This window comes from Ranitomeya imitator, chromosome 6, assembly GCF_032444005.1.
Source record: "Ranitomeya imitator isolate aRanImi1 chromosome 6, aRanImi1.pri, whole genome shotgun sequence".
NCBI lineage: Eukaryota > Metazoa > Chordata > Amphibia > Anura > Dendrobatidae > Ranitomeya > Ranitomeya imitator.
The window spans coordinates 107,402,138-107,425,999 of record NC_091287.1 but is presented as its reverse complement, the minus strand read 5'-3'; the positions used below and the strand labels follow the sequence as shown (position 1 = coordinate 107,425,999).

Here is a 23,862-nt window from a genome sequence, read left to right as displayed (position 1 = left end):
TTGGTCACGGCACAGTCCGGCCACGAATTGGCCCCTCCCTACTTCCGTCCAGTCAGTGCCCCCTCCCTACTTCCCTCCAGTCAGTTCCAGTGTGTCGACTCATCCCGGACCAACTTTTTACTATTGATGCTGCCTATGCAGCATCAATAGTAAAAAGATATAATGTTAAAAATAAAAAAAATAAAAAATCATGCTATTCTCACCTTCCATCGCCTCCGCAGCTTTCCCGCTCCTCTCGGCAGCTTCCGTTCCTAGAGATGCATTGCGAAATTACCCAGATGACTTAGCGGTCTCGCGAGACCACTACGTCATCTGGGTAATTTCGCAATGCATCGCTGGGAATGGAAGCTGCCGAGAGCATCGCGAGGAGCGGGAAAGCTGCGGAGGCGATGGAAGGTGAGAATAGCATGATTTTTTTTTTTATTATTATTTTTAACATTATATATTTTTACTATTGATGCTGCATAGGCAACGATGGACGGTGAGTATATAACTATTTTTTATTTTAATTCTTTTTTTCACAGGGATATGGTGCCCACACTGCTGTATACTACGTGGGCTGTGTTATATACTACGTGGGCTGTGTTATATACTACGTAGGCTGTGCTATATACTATGTGGCCTGTGTTATATACTACGTGGGCTGTGCTATATACTACGTGGGTGGTGTTATATACTACGTAGCTGCTATATATTACGTGGCTGCTATATACTAAGTGGCTGTGCTATATACTACCTGGCTGTGCTATATACTACCTGGCTGTGCTATGTACTATGTGGCTGTCTGTGTTATATACTACGTGGCTGCTATATATTACGTGGCTGTGCTATATACTATGTAGCCTGTGTCATATACTATGTGGCTGATATATACGTGACTGTGCAATATACTACGTGGCTGTGCTATATACTGCGTGGGCTGTGTTATATACTACAGCGCTGTGCTATATACTACGTGGCTGTGCTATATACTATGTGGCTGCTATATACTATGTGGCTGTGCTATATACTACGTGACCGGCCGCGACCAATCAGTGATATTGCCGCGGGATTTAAACCACGCTTCGCTGATTGGTCGCGCCCGGCTGGCCGCGCCCAATCAGCGATATTGGCGCGGAATTAAACCCCACTCACAGCGCGACGTACATACATACATATTCTAGAATACCCGATGCGTTAGAATCGGGCCACTATCTAGTGGAACATAAAAGTCCAGGGTAATGATGAGAAACACACACGCACCATAGGCAAAGCACAACACAGAATACATCTTTTTCACTGCCAAGGAATATTAATGTTGCAAACTCCTTTAATCCTTCCTGCAACAGGAGGTCACTGTACATCTGGTCTGCAGGTCAGTTATAAATCCATTGCATAGTTATACCCCGTGGATGGCGCAGACTGAGAGGGCATCAGCTACTAGATGCAATGCTGATACTAGCACATACAGCACAAGACCTATGGGGACAGCGATCGTCTGCAGCAGTCACATGGATGTGCGGCATGACACGCTGCAGAAAAGTAAACAAAGACCAGCGGAGGCCACCGGAGAGGCAGAGGGTTGCCAAGTGAGAAGAGTCCATTTATCACATGTCCTACTGCTAGGCTTTAAACAGGTTTTTCCAATAAGCTCTATTAGTAGTTGAGAAAAAAAATGACAAAAAAAAACATTTTTTATTTACCCTGCCCAGGTCCAGTGTCAAGTCTCCACACCTGCAGACAACTGAGCACAGCAGCTCTGCTGATGTAGAAGGCACAAACCGCTCATCATAGCTGCTGAGCTCACCGATTGGCTACCACTACAGCCAATATAGACATGACAATATCAAATATGTTTTATTTTTTTTAAATTTCTTTATTTTTGAACTGGGAAATGAGGTTCAATGGAAACAGATTTAGAAAGGGACATTGTGGCTTCCAATCACACAATCAGTGAGCTCAGCAGCTCTGAGCCTCTAGTGCCAGCTACATTAGAGGAGCTGTTGAACTCAGGCATCTGCAGCGCTGTTGATGTGACGTCAGAGCGGTAGATAACAACAAACGCCAGGAGCAGCGATGGGGACTCAGTGCTGGACCTGGGGAAGTGAGACTTCAGAATAGGTTTTTATTATTATTAATGAACTTATAGGAAAAACTTTCCTGAAAGGGGAAACCCCTATTTTTTATTTTATTTATTATTATTGTACTTGCTTATATAGCACCATAATTCCACAGACCTTTACAGACATCATCACCGTCCCCAATGGGGCTCACAATCTAGATTCCCGATCTGTATGTCTTTGGAGTGTGGGAAGATACCGGAGAACCGCCTGGAAAGCCCCATTACGAATATAGGTCACTTTCAGATTAGACAGGCACACTATGACATGTGCTATACTTTGAACTGTCTGCTCAATGGAAATTCTTGGAAGAGATTGGTGGTATGGGTACTGCCGATAGCTCCACCTGCAATTCAGTGCACTCTAGGCCAAAAACAAACAGAGTTGGCAGACTGGTTGTTACAGAGTACATCTAATTGACAAGGTGCAGCTGAGATCCAATGCACAGATTTAGACCTGCTAAACCTGAAAAGTCTCCAGTAAAGTCCTGAAGTGTCTGCATAAAGTATACGACAAAATATTATGGTGCTTGCGACTAGCACTAAACAACTAAACATTGTCATCCAATAAGAAAGGTCCTATACAACACAGTGAGATGGTCCAGAATTGCAAGATCTAGTAAATGTAAAGTCTTCATACATTTATTTAAACTTCTGCTTTAGTTCCCCGCCTCACTGGTTCCTGTAAATCAGTCTAATAGAACTGAATAATAACCAAAATGTGTCATCAATAAAGGAGTAAATCACGCGACAACTGAGCCAACGAGCTCTTAACCTTTCCTATCTACCTCTGGAACAACACTCAGCGACGCCTGGAGGAGCCTCTGGGACCCTGCAGCACGGGTATCACAGGACAGCAGCCAATAATGGGATACGGAACAGGGGTCAGGCTCTCTGTAACTTTCAATTGTTAACAGGTCAACAAGCCAGAGGGAAGAAGCAGCCCGAATCTTGGAGGTTAGGCATCGGGTTATGCTAGCCACAAGCAATCAAGGAGCAATACGCTTTGTATCCATGGCAACAATCCAATTAAAACTAGTTCTAGATCAGGAAATGTAATGAATTACAATAGTTTTTGGATGTTGGTCAAAAATATAACAATACCCATGTCCACGTAACGATTACCACTTCTGTGTCCTCCAGTAACTCACTCTGGATTTCATAGTTTTTTAGAACATTGGATATGTTAAGTCAGGGATGCAAAACCTGCAGCCCTGGGGGCCACATTCGGCTCTAGAAGACTTCCTTAGTGGCCCTCAATTATATGGTCATATACATGTCTGCCAGAGCCTGTGTATAGGAGTATAAGGTAGCACCGTAGGGATGGGTCACCATCAATGGTGCACAGCGTGGCAAAGTCTGTGGCCACGCCATCATCTAGGTAAGGAGCAGATGAAGTAAAGAAGTGGCCATTTATCAGGGCTGCCTTAAACATTGTAGTATATGGGAGAAGGGAAACACTCGGCTGTGTCAGTGTCTCGTAGAAACTACAATGGAAAAAGTTGAATCCTTGGTCTGTTCCTTTCTGGATTGTGAACGGAAGAGAAGAGGACCTCTATACTCCTGATGGTCCTAAAAATTGAATCGGCACAGATTAGATATTTACCGTATGTTCTGATGTTTCATTGTGGGCCGTGGAGTTGGTTCTATCTGACAATGTTACCCTCGGACCATAAAAGTGTACATGAACATCTTATCCCAAATATTTCATCTTACACAGCCATAAAAAAGATTTATGGGAAATTCTAGAAAAGGCAAACCAATATTAAATTTTAACTTTCTACTTTTTGGTTGCCCTGAAAAAAAAAAATCAAAGAAATATGCCAGACTATCACATAGATTTGCACCCAGTAACCTTTGGCACAAATTCAGAATTCATTGCCGGTAACCAGAAACAAATGTCAGAGATGTCACCTAATGGAGAATGAGGAATGACAGTGTGGGTTTAAATCCATATAGTAGTACCCTTGTTGGTATGAGCCCAGGGCAAGAAGATGGCTCAGTGGTTAGCACAGCAACTTTGCAGCGCTGGGATCCTGGAATCAAATCCCACCAAGGACATCTGCAAGGAGTTTGGATGTTCTCCCCGTGTTTGTGGGGGTTTCCTCCCACATTCCAAAGACATACTGATAGGGGATCTAGATTGTGAGCCCCAGTGGGGACAGTGATGATGATGTCTGTAAAGTGCTGTGGAATTAAGGGAGTACAATTAAATTCCACAATGTGATGTTTGGTGGGCCGATAAAATGATCTTCTGGCCTGCTGCCATTTATAAGATTTTTTTGATTGCCAAATAAAATTATATGTAATGTTCTAACAGACATGAGAGTCCTAGTTTACAGGCTCGTTCTTCTTCCTACATAATCAGTGGAACGCAAGCAGTTAACCACACAGAAAAAAAGCCTTACATTATGTAGGTAGGACGCACAATTGTCAAACAGGTCATGAACTGCTGAGCTCACTAATAAAACACTTCTGTGCGCTTCTATCATCAGAAGCATGAAACCAACAATGGATGGTCAGAAGATCACAATGCTGGGAGGAAGGGGCACACTATGTGACCTAGCTAATAAATAGGGTTTAAAAAGGATGGAACTCTTATTTTTTTTTATTGTGAAGTTCACTAATCATCGTTACTAATGTTCTAACCTTTAGGACACACTATGCTATGAGAAGAACCAAATATATATGTAATTTACTAGTTTGTTTGTTTTTTTATGATAAAAAAAAGTCAAAAAATAATATTACAATTTCTTTGAAAGTTTATCAGAAAAACCTGCAAATCAGCCGTACGATATGCAGTCCCTTCATTTAGCCAATTAGTGGGGTTGCTAAGAGTCAGCCCCCCAGGCTGATGGTCGATCCTAGAAGGTAACCATTCACAATTTATAGAGGGGTTGGCTGACAGCTTTTATTTTTTATGTTCTCAATTTAATCAGGTCAAGACCAGGCACATTTTCTTTTTTTTCCACCGTAATCACGATATAAAGAGCTGCACTTTATTTTTTTCAATATTCAAATAATTTCTGCATCTTTTTTTTCATGATTTTTGGGGCTTCATTCGTATGTTATTTTTCATACTTTTTTTTTTTTGCTGATATCAGGCTTTATTTGTGGGAAAATAAAGGAAATACTTGTCTGTTTTTCACATTTTTTTAAAAATATTGACCACTGAAATCATTTTTGTAACAGTTATTTTTATATATATAGTGGGCAGGGCTATTAACAGTGATTTGGATCCGACCAAAACCAATGGGGAGCATTTCAACATTTACCGTAAATACTTTTTAAAATCGGATTTCCCCTGTAACTGTAGCTGGTATATGAGCCCCAGTTACAGTGGAAATACAACCTCCTGGCTGCATAGCCGAGCTGAATGTGTCTTATAGGACCCAGCAGCTCCTGCTCCAGCCCTACACCCAGCAATTACATGACCACTGGGTCAGAAGGAGGAAGAACCGGTAGCACTTTCTATTACTGTGCAACCAGCGCTTGTAGAGTGATGTTTAAACAGCGATCAAGAAGACAGAGACGTAATAAACCATCTCTGCATTCTCTATGAGGAGCTTGGCTGTATGATTGAGGGTAGCTGCTCTACTCTGCAGTGATGTTCTCAAATGTCACCGCAAGGCAGAACGCGGCCCGCCTGGACGGTTAAACTCTAAGCGGTTAAAAAAGCAAATAAGCTTCTGATAACTCTTATGCATTTGGGCAACATAACGACTGGACTTTAATGTATGGGTTTATATTTCACTGGGTATGTGTACTGCAATTTAGACAGAAAAAACAAAAATATTTTCACTCTATAAAATTAAAGAAAATATGCTGCATGTGGAGTTCTGCAAATTTGTCAATATCTCATTCGTTTTGCTACTACAGTAATACCAAAACAATTACATACATAATTAGGAGAGTTTAGATTGAAGTGAACCTGTCAAAGCTTTTACGTCCCCAAACTATATACGGTATATATATATGACTGTGTAGTGTAGCAAGTTTATCCCTTTATTATCCCAAGGTAATGCTCTAGCACCAAGAAATAGCACTGTGAAGTTCTGGCTATGTGTCTTGCAGATACATATATACAGAACTTCAGAATGGGTCATGAATTAATCAACCTGATTATCTTTTAATGACCTACACAGACATAGAATTTTCTACATCTCCAAATCAATTATGACACATTCCCTGTAAAACTTGTTTTTGTGTTCTGCACATCTGTGCGACTTGTTAGAAGACACAGCTCTTGTATACAAAGTATTGTGGACCTTTCTTATAATCTCTTAAAACCCCTCAAGTCATAAAATAAAGTTAAGGTACCTTCACACTCAGCGACGCTGCAGCGATACCGACAACGATGTCGATCGCTGCAGCGTCGCTGTTTGGTCGCTGGAGAGCTGTCACACAGACAGCTCTCCAGCGACCAACGATGCCGAGGTCCCCGGTAACCAGGGTAAACATCGGGTTACTAAGCGCAGGGCCGCGCTTAGTAACCTGATGTTTACCATGGTTACCAGCGTAAACGTTAAAAAAACAAACACTACATACTTACCTTCAGCTGTCTGTCCTCCGGCGCTGTGCTTTCCTCTGCACTGTCAGCGCCGGTCAGCCGGAAAGCAGAGTGGTGACGTCACCGCTCTGCTTTCCGGCTGGCCGGCGCTGACACAGGATGCAGGAGGAGTGCAGAGAAGCACAGCGCCGGGGACAGACAGCAGTAGGTAAGTATGTAGTGTTTGTTTTTTTAACGTTTACGCTGGTAACCAGGGTAAGCATCGGGTTACTAAGCGCGGCCCTGCGCTTAGTAACCCGATGTTTACCCTGGTTACCAGTGAAGACATCGCTGGATCGGCGTCACACACGCCGATCCAGTGATGTCAGCGGGAAATCCAGCGACAAAATAAAGTTCTGGACTTTCCTCAGCGACCAACGATCTCCCAGCAGGGGCCTGATCGTTGGGTCGCTGTCACACATAACGATTTCCTTAATGATATCGTTGCTACGTCACAAAAAGCAACGATATCGTTAACGATATCGTTATGTGTGAAGGTACCTTAACTTTCACCATTTCAATATTCTTTAGCAATTTTCCCATAACTCTAAAATTCAATATTATTGAGTTTCCCCGAGTGAGACCTACAGCCATACTGATCTTCCAAATGTTCTTCTGACATGCTGGAAAAACAGTAGGACAAAGACGGGAGGAATGGAACAGTGAAAATATAATAATGATAATAATGATACATGTGTATTATATACACACACCCTGCATACGGCTATATATAAATGCACACACTAATACTATTATTATAGGTTGCGACAATAATTTAATGCACCCGAGCAGCTGCAGGTCTGAATGATTTCATCCCAGTCCGCTCACGGTAGAAGGACAATTCATCACCTTCTGGAGCAGCAGCGCTCTCTCGTCTGACCAGGAGCTGCTCTGCAAGTCAGCAATGTCACACAGGACAATGTTATTTAGAGGGGGGAGAGTAATGGTCACCGCCACTAACCTGCAGTTGGGAGGAGGGTCCAGAGTGATATCTGCCAGTTCCTTCTGAATCCTGCACCAAAAATAAAAAAGGACAGTGAGAATTTGGGCACTGACAGCCGCCTCCTATAGCCTCTGTGGGGGACAGAATTAATCATTTACATATTAAAAGGTCTCACAGTCTGAAGACACCAGAGCACACAGAACCACATCGTGTGGTCGGAGGCCATCATCTAATGGTCTCTACTGTATATACAAGAGGCAGCTATGGATCTCTGCACAAGAACCACTGCGCTAAACAGCCATTTACTGTATATCGTTCCTTCCAAATCCATGATTTCTTGGAAAAACTCCAACAATCACCAGCATTGCCTAAAAGTCCAGCACGATGTATCCAAGGCACAGGACATAATGTTTTGGCCACAAGTGGGCCCTTACCAAGTCATAGATTAGAACAATCTCATATGGTCATGAGTGGGTCACGTCCTCCTGGGAGATCTGGGGTTGGATGATCACTATGTATTGTGAATCGCAAATCTTCCATTTAGCCTGTGTCTTTGTGTCCTATATTAAATGGATTTGGTTTTCTTTTTTGCGAAAGATGTTAACGGCCCTTTCTACACTGGTCAGAAACTTGCAGCTCCATTTTCAGTTGCTTCTGATCTGGTCATGACCTCTCCCTATAAAACCTGGCCAGACTCTCACTTCATTGCCAGTGAAAGCTTTGCTTCCTACCTCCTTGGAGACACTGTGCTGAATTGGAGACCATTGTTGTTACTGGAGATTGTTGCGTGCTGTTTTTGGGTGAATGCAGTCCTCATTGTCCTATTCCCATTTGGTTGGTACATTTCAATCCTTCCCTATATACCTCTTTACCTTTGGTGTTTGTATGTTTGTTGCTTTCTGTTATCGCTATTTTGTTATTATTATTTTGTGTCTGGTTTACCTTATATATCTGTCCCAGGCCTCATGGGATGGGGGAGGGGACAGATTAGGGTTTAACAGGAACTTAGTAAGGTCAGATACTCAGGCCTCTCTGCTTCAAGAGTAGCCCCTGGACAGGGAAAGTAAGGGTCCCAGTTGAGGCCCCTCTTCCTTACCAAGACCGTCACAGCATGACACATACACATGCAGAGCTACATATCATGGGATATGGATGGCAATATATTCTCCCTCCTCCCCTTGTACCCCTTTCACACATCAGTCTTTTGCCATCAGTCTCAATCCGGTGAATTTTGAAAAAAATTGTTTATCCGGTGGCCAGAGAAAACAGACATAGTAACATTTTTTTGTGTCCGTCAAAAAAACGGACAGCAACGGATCCGTCGTTTGCTAGAATGAAAGCCTATGGCGCCGGATTCGTCAAATGACGGAATCTGGCAACGGATTCCGTTTTTTTAACTGAGCATGCTCTGAATTTTTTAGAATCCAATTAGCCGGATCAGCTAGTTGGATGCGGCGAAAAAACGGATCCGTCACATCAGTTTTTCACAATCTGCGACGGATCTGTTTTTTTTTTCAACATTCGACGGATTGTGACTGATGTCAAAAACTGATGTGTGAAAGCACAGACAGGACAGACAGCGGTAGGTAAGTATGTAGCGTTTGTTTTTTTTACTTTAACGATGGTAACCAGGGTAAACATCGGGTTACTAAGTGCGGCCCTGCGCTTAGTAACCTGATGTTTACCCTGGTTACCGGGGACCTCGGGATCGTTGGTCGCTGGAGAGCTGTCTGTGTGACAGCTCTCCAGCGACCAAACAGCGACGCTGCAGCGATCCGGATCGTTGTCGGTATCGCTGCAGCGTCGCTTAGTGTGACGGTACCTTAAGACTAACAATAATCTGAACCTCCCACTCTTACCTCCAAAACTTCTCTCGTGCTGCAAAAGTTCTTTAAAATGCACTACCCCGAAAAATCTATTAAGTCCCCAAACCCCCAGTTTTATTCTTGGCCTAAAAACATATTTCTTAAGACTGGTCCAACATCTCAGTTAGCTAACTATTCAAGTTTTGCCCTTCCTAAATTTGCAGTATCTGATCCTTCATAGCATCTACTGTATTTACACAGCCTTCATGCACTGATCAGCCTTCTGTGTCGGTACTTGCAGAGAGTCTGGCTGGTGACTGGTTCATACAGTGTTATGTGCAGAGTCAGACCCTATTTATTATATTGATAGCTGGATTATACATGACAAGCATTTTTTTTACCATTTACCTTTTTGTGTCCCCCCTATTTCCTCATAGACTGTAAGGGCACTCACTCCTCTGAGTATCTGTTAGATTATATGTTTCCTGTTATGTCTTTTTTTGTCTGTACAAGTCCTGTCTGTAATGTAAAGTGCTGCAGAACATGTTGGCGCTATAGAAATAAAATTAATAATTGTTAGTGGGAATTGCAGATTAACTCCTTTTGAAAGGAGTTAGCACTGAACAATCCCATTAAGGAGCAGAGGTGGACTCTGCTAATATACAAAAGATACTAAAAAAACAAAAAACGGAGTATCAAAAATGTAAACACATGTAAAAAAAAACCCTAAACACTAGTAACCTAAGCCTACATTCCCCTGATTGGGCGAGTTTTTACTTTGTGCATTTAAAATAAAATGCAAGTTACCTATTTTACTTAATGGGTTTAGAAAATCGGCAACATCAAAAACTCATCAAAGACTCATCGTGAGAAGGTAGCCTTACGGTGGGTTCACACAGAGCATGCCTGGAATTTCCACAACAAAAGGTCAAAATACATTTTAAAAGACACAGCGTCTGCTGTGGAAATGGCAGGTTTCATTCATTGCTATACTGGGACAGATCTGCAAAATTAGGCATTAGAATCACTAGCAAAATCCACAAGTGGATTTTTTTAATCCCTTCCACTGGAATCAGACAATGAGTGGTCCCCATCATTCCAGGAAGGCTGCGGAGTTGGGAGTCGCGGAGTCGGAGCCCATTTTGGTGGAGTCGGTGTTATTGAAGTCGGAGGTTTGGATTCCCGATTTCACAGCCATGATTTCAGGGAGGGTATATATGCCCCCCGAACTGCGGTACAATCTGTTTTCCTCCTCTGGATCATATCCCCTGCCCAGGAAAGGCTGCAGCCTGAAATGTTCAATAACGTAACTTGTTAAAGGGACAATTATTCAATATGGGAGGCTCATCAAGCAGATTTCCGCTACAATTCTGGGCCAATTGCCAGATAATGGTGTTAGTCTTGCAGCTTCTATGGTCAAACTTTAGAAATGATTCAGGAGCCGGTTTATGCCGTCAAATTAAACACAAGTTGTGGGAAAGTGTAAGTAATATTGCAGTGAACTGTAATGCGGGTTTATTGAGGTTTCCAAAGGTCCCTTCTAACGCATCCACACATGGCACAAACCAAGTGGCACCTACACCAATCATTGATCCTCGTCAGAAAGTTGTAAGGACGCATAAAAAGTAGATATAATGTGAAGAGCTGAGGAATATGCCTGAGCCACAGAAATAAACATTATTATATATGGAGAAACCTGGGACGTAAAGGAGATCTAGACTGGGACATGCTGGCAGTCAGGTGCCCAGAACCTGTCCCTAGGCTCGTCGTCTACCTAGCTCCTGGGATCGGGCACACACATCAGATAACTGGAGAAGGCCTCCCGACAATCTAATGAGCGGAAAGTGACGGTCAGCCACTTATCCTTCTCCCCGTGTGTCAGTACTGAGCAGTGACAACGTGCAATCTAAAGTATATGGTATAAAACAGTATGTACAGTGTGTAGTGGCTGCACCGGGGGACTGCAGATCAACTATGCAAATACAAGGGGCTAGTCCAGGACAACCCCTTTAAGGAGCAGAGACTGATTCCAATGTTCTTCATTTGGATGACTGACATGAAGTCCAACAAAGTGTCTGCCAAACGATCACCAAGTACATGGCTCCATTTCCTAAAAGTTTGACATTTACAGATTGTGAGCGAATCGTCTTAACAGCTCTTTTTACACGCTTTGTGTAAGAACTTAAAGGAGTTGTTCATTCTGACGATCTATCCATGGCTTATGTCACTAAAATCAGATCAGTGAGTGTCCAACACCCCACCGACAAATCGGCTATTATCTGCCCCAAGGGCCACAATTCTGGATCAATGTCTTCCATTTTAGCGGTTTTAGGCTTTTACGCCTTTGCCTCTATATGTTTTGTGCCACTTTTTAAGAGGTCTTTCTTTTTCCCCTCAACACCTAATAATAATAATAATTTTATTTATATAGCACCAACATATTCCGCAGCGCTTTACAATCATAGAGGGGATTTGTACAGACAATAGACATTACAGCATAGCAATAATATATATAATTTTAATATGCTTATCTAGATGTTTTAGACAGATCTATGGATCTATGAAATGCGATTTTCACCAAATGTCACTTTTTTTTAACATCTCACTCCAGCCCCTCGCTGGAGTAAGATCTCTGGAGGATTTGCAACTTTCGGTGATGAAAAGTCAATTAATGACGAAAATAAAGAGCATTTTTTATATTGCTCTAAATTCATAACTCATGAGCCAGTTTGAGGTATTTGGCACAAAAAGCATTAGCGAACACCACAAGAAAAAAAAAAAGAAAATGGACTTTAATAAATTGCAAATCGTTGCTTAGACTAAAGATGCAAAGCGCAGATCCGTATAATGTGTAGTGGCCATCGAAAGACTAGGAGCGGAGCTGTAGTACCCGAGACACTGAAAACTGATTACAGCCCGCAGCCACCATAGCAAATCAAGTGACCGGGTGTGGGAATTGGGGGGGTTCTGGGTGTTAGCCCCCACAGACATCCTATGGATAGCTTATCAATCTGTTGTGGCCAGACACAGGCGACCGATCACCAGCACAAGAGTGGACAATTTTTATTCTTATTTTATTCCCATTGCTCCTCTGAATAATCTCTTGGTTTTTTGTTAATCATCCATAAAGTTCTAGAAATATTGATCTTTTTATTTAGTGCCAATTTGGTCTTTATGAAGGGGGCGTGGCTCAGTGTAATAATGCAGAGCAGACTAAAGACACGCCCCAGAGGAAGCTGTAAGCCACACCCCCTGGAAAAAATAAAAGTAACAGTAAATAAAAGGTCCACATCTGTGGAACTGTATCGTGTATATTAAAGGGGTTGTCCACTACTAGGACAACCCTTTCTTATACCCTACGCTTGGCCCCGATAAAATAGAAAGGCCTATACTCCCCTCCTGTGCCAGGGCCGTTACCGCAGTGGAAGCACTCACAGTCCTGGGGCCTTTGTGTGGTTGCATTACACATGGTGCCGGCGCACAATCAGCGCTGGCATCACTGTTTCCGCCTTCTTACGAACATGAAGACGAAGTCAGGGACCAGCTGCAGTCCAGAATTCCCCTTCATGTTCAATCTGTCTGAAGGCGGAGACCGTGACGCCACCAGGGTCCCATGTCACAACAACTGTACGGGAGCCCCGGGGGGAGCGAGTGCCGACACCACAGGATCGGCGCCGGCACAGGAGATGAGTATAGGCTTTTTTATTTTATTGGGGCCAAGCGTGGGGAATGACAAGGAGTTGTCCAAGCAGTGGACAACTTCTTAAAAAAAAAAATGGCATATTGCTGCCCGCTTTTGTCCTGGTTTTTAATGCATAATAAAGTGAACATTTGCATTCCTCATAAAATAATCTTTTTTTTTGCTCTTATTATATTCCTGATGTTTACTTTTTTTTTAAAATAAATCCCCCATACGTTTGCAGATAGAGGCCTTTTTTATTGAGTGCTAATGTTAAGTTCTTTTCAAGGGGGCGTGGCTCACAGGGTAATTAGCGCAGTCTAGACCATGCCCAGATGAATGCGAGTGCCCGCCCCCAGAGTCAGCTCTGAAGACACGCCCAGTAGGGCCTGCAAGCAGAGATTTCACATAATGCTCTGCAAAAGCAACTAATGTGAATGACTCTGCAATGGAGCAACGCAGCAGAAAACAACAGGGCGGCAGAAACGGGAAAGCTCAGGGATGTTTTCAAGGTATATAGGAGCAAGTGACCCTTCTCTTTAAAAGAGGTTGTTTGGTATTCTGATAAAAGTCTGCAGTCACACTTTTCTAAAACTGCAGACTTTAATCCTGACAGTGTGTAATGTCCATGCTGTCAGGATTTATCGGTGTGGATGGTTAGAACGGGCAGTCACGTGACTGACGGTCACATTCCGACTAGCCATACAGTGACATGAAATAAGAGGCGGAGCACATGTAGCTGTCAAGTGACCTCACGTATGCAAATTGCCTACTTGCAAGCTGCAGCCATGTGACCACCCGCTCTCACAGCAATACCGTTGAATCCTGACAGTGAGCACAATGCGCAGCACCAGGATTCAGACTTCTGCAGTGGCGTAGATTGGACACTTATTTAAAGACCGGACAACCCCTTTAAGTGAAAGAGCCCCCAATCTAAAAGGGAATGTCTGTAGAGGACAGTGCGTGTCATTTTGTAGTCTAATAACATTTATCAAATGAACTTTGCTGGAAAAGTGGAGCGATGCATGTTGGAGTAATGGCAGATGACGCATTTATGAAAGATCTGCACTGGTTATAACCTTCTTCTGTGCAATAGATTTATTTAGTATAAAGGCTGCAGGAAGGGGCACATGGCGCGCTCACCCCGTGCCATCATTTCCAGGAGAATATCGCTCATTATTCTAGAATTATCCTCATTTTCTATATACAAGCATGTAAAGTCTTCAGCTCCTCTTACAGGGGGGTCGCACTTCCAGACTAAGGTCACAGCCCCCCGGACAGCAATAATCAGAGGAGGATCAGCATCAATTATTTTAATGAAAAGATTCTTCCAACTGTATAATGCAAAACCTCTCAGTGCGCAAAGCAGAGCCGGACAAGTGACCCTCCGACCAGTTTGCCTCTTACTGGAGCCAGTTTAATTTTATAATTGGCTTGAAAATGAGAATGTCTAAACGAGAGCGTAAAAGGAGCAATGGATTTGTGAACTACTACGTCCTGAGCCTGGTCCTTAGGGCCTGATCACTAACAGGTGAGAATCCCGGCTGGAGACTCCACGCTCTGAGCGGACACGCGATACTGTGTATCGGTAAGGCCCCATACACATTGGATGAACCTGCAGATCTCAGCGATAGGCCGACAGTCTAATGTGCATGTGGGTCCCGACAGATGATGGCAGGAGAGAGAAGAATCCGGCAAGTCCAGTTTCAGATAGCCGATCCATTTGTTCTCCAAGGGGTATGCCGCTGTCAGACAATTCTGGTAGGTGGTCTCATACAGAACACAGCCGCACTCATGCTATGGAAGCATGGCCCTATGTATCCCATCCACAGAGCTTCACATGTATACAGTTCTATATACCGGGGTTCCCCACTCATTCTCTATGGGACTAAGGAGATGGTGCAGCGCTCAGCTTTTCCTGACAGTCCCAAAGACAATGATCGGAGCGGTTGTGTGCATGTCTGACCACCGCTCCATTCAGAGGGGGCACTTCAGAGCCCAGCGGTCAGAAATTACCCCCTATCCTAAAGAGAAACATCTACCGATGGGAATAATCCTTCACATTGCTCTACATTTATGTGTGGTGAGCGCCAAAGTCTTAGTGTAAAGTAAAGCAACCATGCGTGTATCTGACAGCTCGGTGCGGTCTGCTGTTATGTCACCGACCACAGGGACATTACAGCTCCCCGAGTAGTAATAATGCTGGAGCCTCTAGGAAACCCGTAGGAGGGGAGACCGGAAATAGAAGAGGCCGGTAAGGTCCTGATGGTAAAACGCCGCCGCCGATCCCATCACGGCACCTATTAGAAGAGACCGAGGGTGCAATCACAGGACTCCGAGGGTGCAATCACAGGACTCCGAGGGTGCAATCACAGGACTCCGAGGGTGCAATCACAGGACTCCGAGGGTGCAATCACAGGACTCCGAGGGTGCAATCACAGGACTCCGAGGGTGCAATCACAGGACTCCGAGGGTGCGATCACAGGACTCCGAGGGTGCAATCACAGGACTCCGAGGGTGCAATCACAGGACTCCGAGGGTGCAATCACAGGACTCCGAGGGTGCAATCACAGGACTCCGAGGGTGCAATCACAGGACTCCGAGGGTGCGATCACAGGACTCCGAGGGTGCGATCACAGGACTCCGAGGGTGCGATCACAGGACTCCGAGGGTGCGATCACAGGACTCCGAGGGTGCAATCACAGGACTGAGCCATTACATGGAAGCATCTGCCACCTCCGATTATCACCACGTGCCCCACAAATTGTGGCCAATCTCCAGGTACAGCAGACAGAAATCTGTGCAATCAGTGTCTGCTGGGTGTGCCCGGGGTGACGCCAGACAGGAATGCCCTTTACTACACCCGTTATATCATTATTACCCCACTATTACATGTCACCCCATTATGTCTTTGGTCCCCCCACTATTACACCATTACATGATTGTCTTCCCCCCCCCCCCCACTATTACACCATTATATCTTTGGTCCCCCGACTATTACACCATTATCACCCCATCATATCATTGTCCCCCACTATTACATGATTATCACCCCATTATATTATTACCCCACTATTACACTATTATATCATTGTCCCCCACTATCACCCCATTATAGAATTCTCTCCCCACTATTACATGATCACCCCAATATACCACTGCTCCCCACTATTACACGATTATCACCCCATTATATCATAATCTCCCACTATTACACGGTGTCACCCCATTATCTCCCCACTATTCTATCACGATCCCCTCAGATTCCCTGGGGGGGTCCCCACCATCCCACAGACGATTGTTGCTACCAGAGTGCTCGGCAGATGCATTGTCTGCCTGGATAATAAATCCCCCCGACCTGTCAGCCCCCTGCACACGGGGGCACAGTACAGCCCATGTCCCCCTCACACACCCCGGGGGGCACATCATGGCCGCCGCAGCCCTCGTCCTCTCCTCCCCGATAACTCGCTCTTTTACGACCCCACCAAAGCTGCAGAGCTTTTGGGGCCCCCTGTGCTGAGACCCCCTATAAAGGACCGCTCAGAGTCACACAGTCACCCCCAAAAGCTAACATGTAAATGAGGCGTCGTGGGTGGCACCCTGGAATGCAAATGAGCCGCGCCACCCCTTCCTTGCCGGGTGAAGGGGCAGAAAGGGTTAACGAGGATTGTTGACGATAAAGCCAGACTTAAAGGGGCCGCACTTTTTCCTCCGGTGATAGTACCGAGGAGCAGATCCGCGGCCATTGTCCCCGTGTGCCCGGCGCCGTGTGGCCGAGGAGCCTTTGTTAGCAGGAGGTTCGCCAGCGCGGCCTGGCACCATCACCCGCTGCCATCCTGGGCATGGAGGCTAGCCGCTGCCTTACCTCTTGGCGCTGGTGGACAGGAGTTTGGAGTTCTTGCTCATGCTGACTTTGCTGTCCTTCTTCCTGGCGCTGTGGTGCTGGCTGGCCGGCTCCCGGTCTATGTGCTGGCTGGAGGCGCTGGAGGAAGAGGAGCTGGTGCTGGCCCTGGAATCGTCATCCGACATAGCGAGATCACACACAGCAGCCTGCAGCGAGGAGGAGGAGGAGGAGGGCGACCAGATGTAATATCCTCCCCCACCCCAACACCACAATGTACGGCGGAGAGACACCGGCACAATGCGGGGAGCAGCCCCCCGCCGGGAGCTACAGGCTGCTGAGCACTGGGGGCCACTGGAAATGCCCAAAATATGCCCCAGTCACCTGTGTATGGGGAACAGTGGGGAGAGGGGCACATATTTATCCGGATCACTGGTAAATACCCATAATATCCCCCACAGTCCATCCTATATGGGATACAGTAGTGAGGGGGCACATATTTATCCGGATCACTGGTAAATACCCACAATATCCCCCACAGTCCGTCCTATATGATATACAGTAGTGAGGGGGCACATATTTATCCGGATCACTGGTAAATACCCACAATATCCCCCACAGTCCGTCCTATATGATATACAGTAGTGAGGGGGCACATATTTATCCGGATCACTAATAAATACCCATAATATCCCCCACAGTCCGTCCTATATGATATACAGTAGTGAGGGGGCACATATTTATCCGGATCACTAATAAATACCCATAATATCCCCCACAGTCCGTCCTATATGGCATACAGTAGTGAGGGGGGCACATATTTATCCGGATCACTAATAAATACCCATAATATCCCCCACAGTCCGTCCTATATGATATACAGTAGTGAGGGGGCACATATTTATCCGGATCACTAATAAATACCCATAATATCCCCCACAGTCCGTCCTATATGGCATACAGTAGTGAGGGGGCACATATTTATCCGGATCACTAATAAATACCCATAATATCCCCCACAGTCCGTCCTATATGGCATACAGTAGTGAGGGGGCACATATTTATCCGGATCACTAATAAATACCCATAATATCCCCCACAGTCCGTCCTATATGATATACAGTAGTGAGGGGGCACATATTTATCCGGATCACTGGTAAATACCCATAATATCCCCCACAGTCCATCCTATATGGCATACAGTAGTGAGGGGGCACATATTTATCCGGATCACTGGTAAATACCCATAATATCCCCCACAGTCCGTCCTATATGATATACAGTAGTGAGGGGGCACATATTTATCCGGATCACTGGTAAATACCCATAATATCCCCCACAGTCCGTCCTATATGATATACAGTAGTGAGGGGGGCACATATTTATCCGGATCACTAATAAATACCCATAATATCCCCCACAGTCCGTCCTATATGATATACAGTAGTGAGGGGGCACATATTTATCCGGATCACTAATAAATACCCATAATATCCCCCACAGTCCGTCCTATATGATATACAGTAGTGAGGGGGCACATATTTATCCGGATCACTAATAAATACCCATAATATCCCCCACAGTCCGTCCTATATGGGATACAGTAGTGAGGGGGGCACATATTTATCCGGATCACTGGTAAATACCCATAATATCCCCCACAGTCCATCCTATATGGCATACAGTAGTGAGGGGGGCACATATTTATCCGGATCACTAATAAATACCCATAATATCCACCACAGTCCGTCCTATATGGGATACAGTAGTGAGGGGGCACATATTTATCCGGATCACTAATAAATACCCATAATATCCCCCACAGTCCGTCCTATATGATATACAGTAGTGAGGGGGGCACATATTTATCTGAATCACTGGTAAATACCAATAATATCCCCCACAGTCCATCCTATATGATATACAGTAGTGAGGGGGGCACATATTTATCCGGATCACTGGTAAATACCCATAATATCCCCCACAGTCCATCCTATATGGCATACAGTAGTGAGGGGGGCACATATTTATCCGGATCACTAATAAATACCCATAATATCCACCACAGTCCGTCCTATATGGGATACAGTAGTGAGGGGGGCACATATTTATCTGAATCACTGGTAAATACCCATAATATCCCCCACAGTCCATCCTATATGGCATACAGTAGTGAGGGGGGCACATATTTATCCGGATCACTAATAAATACCCATAATATCCCCCACAGTCCGTCCTATATGATATACAGTAGTGAGGGGGGCACATATTTATCTGAATCACTGGTAAATACCAATAATATCCCCCACAGTCCATCCTATATGATATACAGTAGTGAGGGGGGCACATATTTATCCGGATCACTGGTAAATACCCATAATATCCCCCACAGTCCATCCTATATGGCATACAGTAGTGAGGGGGCACATATTTATCCGGATCACTAATAAATACCCATAATATCCCCCACAGTCCATCCTATATGGCATACAGTAGTGAGGGGGCACATATTTATCCGGATCACTAATAAATACCCATAATATCCCCCACAGTCCGTCCTATATGATATACAGTAGTGAGGGGGGCACATATTTATCTGAATCACTGGTAAATACCCATAATATCCACCACAGTCCATCCTATATGGCATACAGTAGTGAGGGGGGCACATATTTATCCGGATCACTGGTAAATACCCATAATATCCCCCACAGTCCGTCCTATATGGGATACAGTAGTGAGGGGGGCACATATTTATCCGGATCACTAATAAATACCCATAATATCCCCCACAGTCTGTCCTATATGGGATACAGTAGTGAGGGGGGCACATATTTATCCGGATCACTAATAAATACCCATAATATCCCCCACAGTCCATCCTATATGGCATACAGTAGTGAGGGGGGCACATATTTATCCGGATCACTGGTAAATACCCATAATATCCCCCACAGTCCATCCTATATGGCATACAGTAGTGAGGGGGCACATATTTATCCGGATCACTAATAAATACCCATAATATCCCCCACAGTCCGTCCTATATGGGATACAGTAGTGAGGGGGGCACATATTTATCCGGATCACTAATAAATACCCATAATATCCCCCACAGTCCATCCTATATGGCATACAGTAGTGAGGGGGGCACATATTTATCTGAATCACTGGTAAATACCCATAATATCCCCCACAGTCCATCCTATATGGCATACAGTAGTGAGGGGGCACATATTTATCTGAATCACTAATAAATACCCATAATATCCCCCACAGTCTGTACTATATGGGATACAGTAGTGAGGGGGGCACATATTTATCCGGATCACTAATAAATACCCATAATATCCCCCACAGTCCGTCCTATATGGGATAGAGTAGTGAGGGGGCACATATTTATCCGGATCACTAATAAATACCCATAATATCCCCCACAGTCCGTCCTATATGGGATACAGTATTGAGGGGGGCACATATTTATCCGGATCACTAGTAAATACCCATAATATCCCCCACAGTCCGTCCTATATGGGATATAGTAGTGAGGGGGCACATATTTATCCGGATCACTAATAAATACCCATAATATCCCCCACAGTCCGTCCTATATGGGATACAGTATTGAGGGGGGCACATATTTATCTGAATCACTGGTAAATACCCATAATATCCCCCACAGTCCGTCCTATATGGGATACAGTAGTGAGGGGGGCACATATTTATCCGGATCACTAATAAATACCCATAATATCCCCCACAGTCCATCCTATATGGCATACAGTAGTGAGGGGGGCACATATTTATCTGAATCACTGGTAAATACCCATAATATCCCCCACAGTCCATCCTATATGGCATACAGTAGTGAGGGGGCACATATTTATCTGAATCACTAATAAATACCCATAATATCCCCCACAGTCTGTACTATATGGGATACAGTAGTGAGGGGGGCACATATTTATCCGGATCACTAATAAATACCCATAATATCCACCACAGTCTGTACTATATGGGATACAGTAGTGAGGGGGGCACATATTTATCTGAATCACTGGTAAATACCCATAATATCCCCCACAGTCCATCCTATATGATATACAGTAGTGAGGGGGGCACATATTTATCCGGATCACTAATAAATACCCATAATATCCCCCACAGTCCGTCCTATATGGGATACAGTAGTGAGGGGGGCACATATTTATCCGGATCACTAATAAATACCCATAATATCCACCGCAGTCCATCCTAATAATAATAATAATTTTTATTTATATAGCGCCAACATATTCCGCAGCGCTTTACAAATTATAGAGGGGACTTGTACAGACAATAGACATTACAGCATAACAGAAATACAGTTCAAAACAGATCCCAGGAGGAGTGAGGGCCCTGCTCGCAAGCTTACAAACTATGAGGAAAAGGGGAGACACGAGAGGTGGATGGTAACAATTGCTTTAGTTATTCGGACCAGCCATAGTGTAAGGCTCAGGTGTTCATGTAAAGCTGCATGAACCAGTTCACTGCCTAAGTATGTAGCAGTACAGACACAGAGGGCTTTTTTTTTTTTTTTTTAAATAGGCCACACAGGGATCGTTAGGTTAATGCGTTGAGGCGGTAGGCCAGTCTGAACAAATGAGTTTTTAGGGTACGCTTAAAACTGTGGGGATTGGGGATTAATCGTATTAACCTAGGTAGTGCATTCCAAAGAATCGGCGCAGCACATGTAAAGTCTTGGAGACGGGAGTGGGAGGTTCTGATTATTGAGGATGCTAACTTGAGGTCATTAGCGGAGCGGAGGGCACGGGTAGGGTGGTAGACTGAGACCAGAGAGGTATATGTGGTATACAGTAGTGAGGGGGCACATATTTATCTGGATCTCTAGTAAATACCAATAATGTCCACCGCAGTCCGTCCTATAAGGGATACAGTAGTGAGGGGGGCACATATTTATCCTGATCACTAATAAACACCCATAATATCCACCACAGTCCGTCCTATATGGGATATAGTAGTGAGGGGGGCACATATTTATCCGGATCACTAATAAATACCCATAATATCCCCCACAGTCCGTCCTATATGGGATAGAGTAGTGAGAGGGGCACATATTTATCCGGATCACTGGTAAATACCCATAATATCCACCACAGTCCGTCCTATATGGGATATAGTAGTGAGGGGGGCACATATTTATCCAGATCACTAATAAACACCCATAATATCCACCACAGTCCGTCCTATATGGGATATAGTAGTAAGGGGGGCACATATTTATCCGGATCACTAATAAATACCCATAATATCCCCCACAGTCCGTCCTATATGGGATAGAGTAGTGAGGGGGGCACATATTTATCCGGATCACTAATAAATACCCATAATATCCACCACAGTCCAACCTATATGGGATACAGTAGTGAGGGGCACATATTTATCCGGATCACTAGTAAATACCCATAATGTCCACCGCAGTGCATCCTATAAGGGATACAGTAGTGAGGGGCACATATTTATCTGGATCTCTTATAAATATTATTATTTATTATTATAGCGTCATTTATTCCATGGCGCTTTACATGTGAGGAGAGGTATACATAGTAAAAACAAGTACAGTAATCTTAAACAATACAAGTCACAGCTGGTACAGTAGGAGAGAGGACCCTGCCCGCGAGGGCTCACAATCTACAAGGGATGGGTGAGGATACAATAGGTGAGATACCCATAATATCCCCCACAGTCCGTCCTACAAGGGATACAGTATTGAGGGGGCACATATTTATCTGGATCTATTATAAATGCTCATAATATCCACCACAATCCGTCCTATATGGAATACAGTAGTGAGGGGGGCACATATTTATCCAGATCACTAATAACACCCATAATATCCCCCACCGTCTGTCCTACATGGGATACAATAATAAATAGTAGAAAACATACCAGTAAATATAACACAAAATCATAAATATGGATACTGTAAGGTAAAATAAATCCTAGCACTGGGTCGGACTTTAATGAACAAACTGCAATACAATATGGCAACACAACTCAAGGAGAGAAAAAGAGCAGTCTAGAGTCCAGTTATATGCAAATAAACAATCTTTATTGGAAGTAACAGGTGAACAAACAGCAGGGAATGGATCCCCCATGGCAACCTCAACACGCATAAACAGGGCACAGGTAGGTGCACATATGAATAACCGATATTAAAGACAATGTACCATACATATAAGAATATAGCTGCCAAGTAGTATAGATCACATGTATCAGAGTCAGTCATAAATGTAAGGATGGTACATACCCATAGATGGAAATATGGGTCACTGTGCACTCGCTACCGCGCCCACCCCGACGCGCGTTTCGGAAGATGCCTTTTTCAAGGGGTGACATATTGTACTCACGGATTTAATTTATAGCTCCCGGGAAATGCGGATTTGCGCCAAAAAGCCCCATCCTATTGCGTCATCAGGACTAGTCACCAGTGCATCCAGTGCGGCGACACCGGAAACATATGGGCCCATGTGATCCAGGGTCACCAGCCCTGCAGCGTCCGAGACCGGAAATGACGTGCACACACATGCGCATAGTGCTGATCCGGCGCCATATTAGTAAAGGAGACTCTATCATGCAGCCATCTTGGTATAGGACAGGGATACCGCTATATACAATGTATAAAAGACCGCATAGTAATGGCGGTATATATTAAGTGATAGTGCATATAGTATCATACTATCAATTGGGGTAGACATGTCCCATTACCAGTAGCTCGATAACATAGAGGCAGCAACAAAGCACATATCCGGAGCAAATATTAGGTACATAATTAGGCCGAATCGTATATTGTGGAACACAGAACAACAAAAATATTCATAAAACACATACATATGAAAATAGGGAAGAACAAAAGAAAAGGGGATATATAAATACATATTACAAAA

General features: G+C 44.3%; 1 protein-coding gene across 1 annotated transcript in view; it reads right to left on the bottom strand.

Annotated features, from left to right (window-relative positions):
• LOC138642072 (ubiquitin-conjugating enzyme E2 E1) overlaps positions 1–17,442 on the bottom strand; it is a 63,665-nt gene extending 46,223 nt beyond the window's left edge. The window contains exons 1-2 of the mRNA XM_069729988.1: positions 16,940–17,442; positions 7,609–7,659 (exon numbers count right to left, since the gene is read on the bottom strand). Coding sequence (XP_069586089.1) covers positions 7,609–7,659; positions 16,940–17,103 — 215 coding nt within the window. The 5' untranslated portion in view covers positions 17,104–17,442. The remainder of the gene's footprint in view (positions 1–7,608; positions 7,660–16,939) is intronic.
• Positions 17,443–23,862: the final 6,420 nt, after the last annotated feature.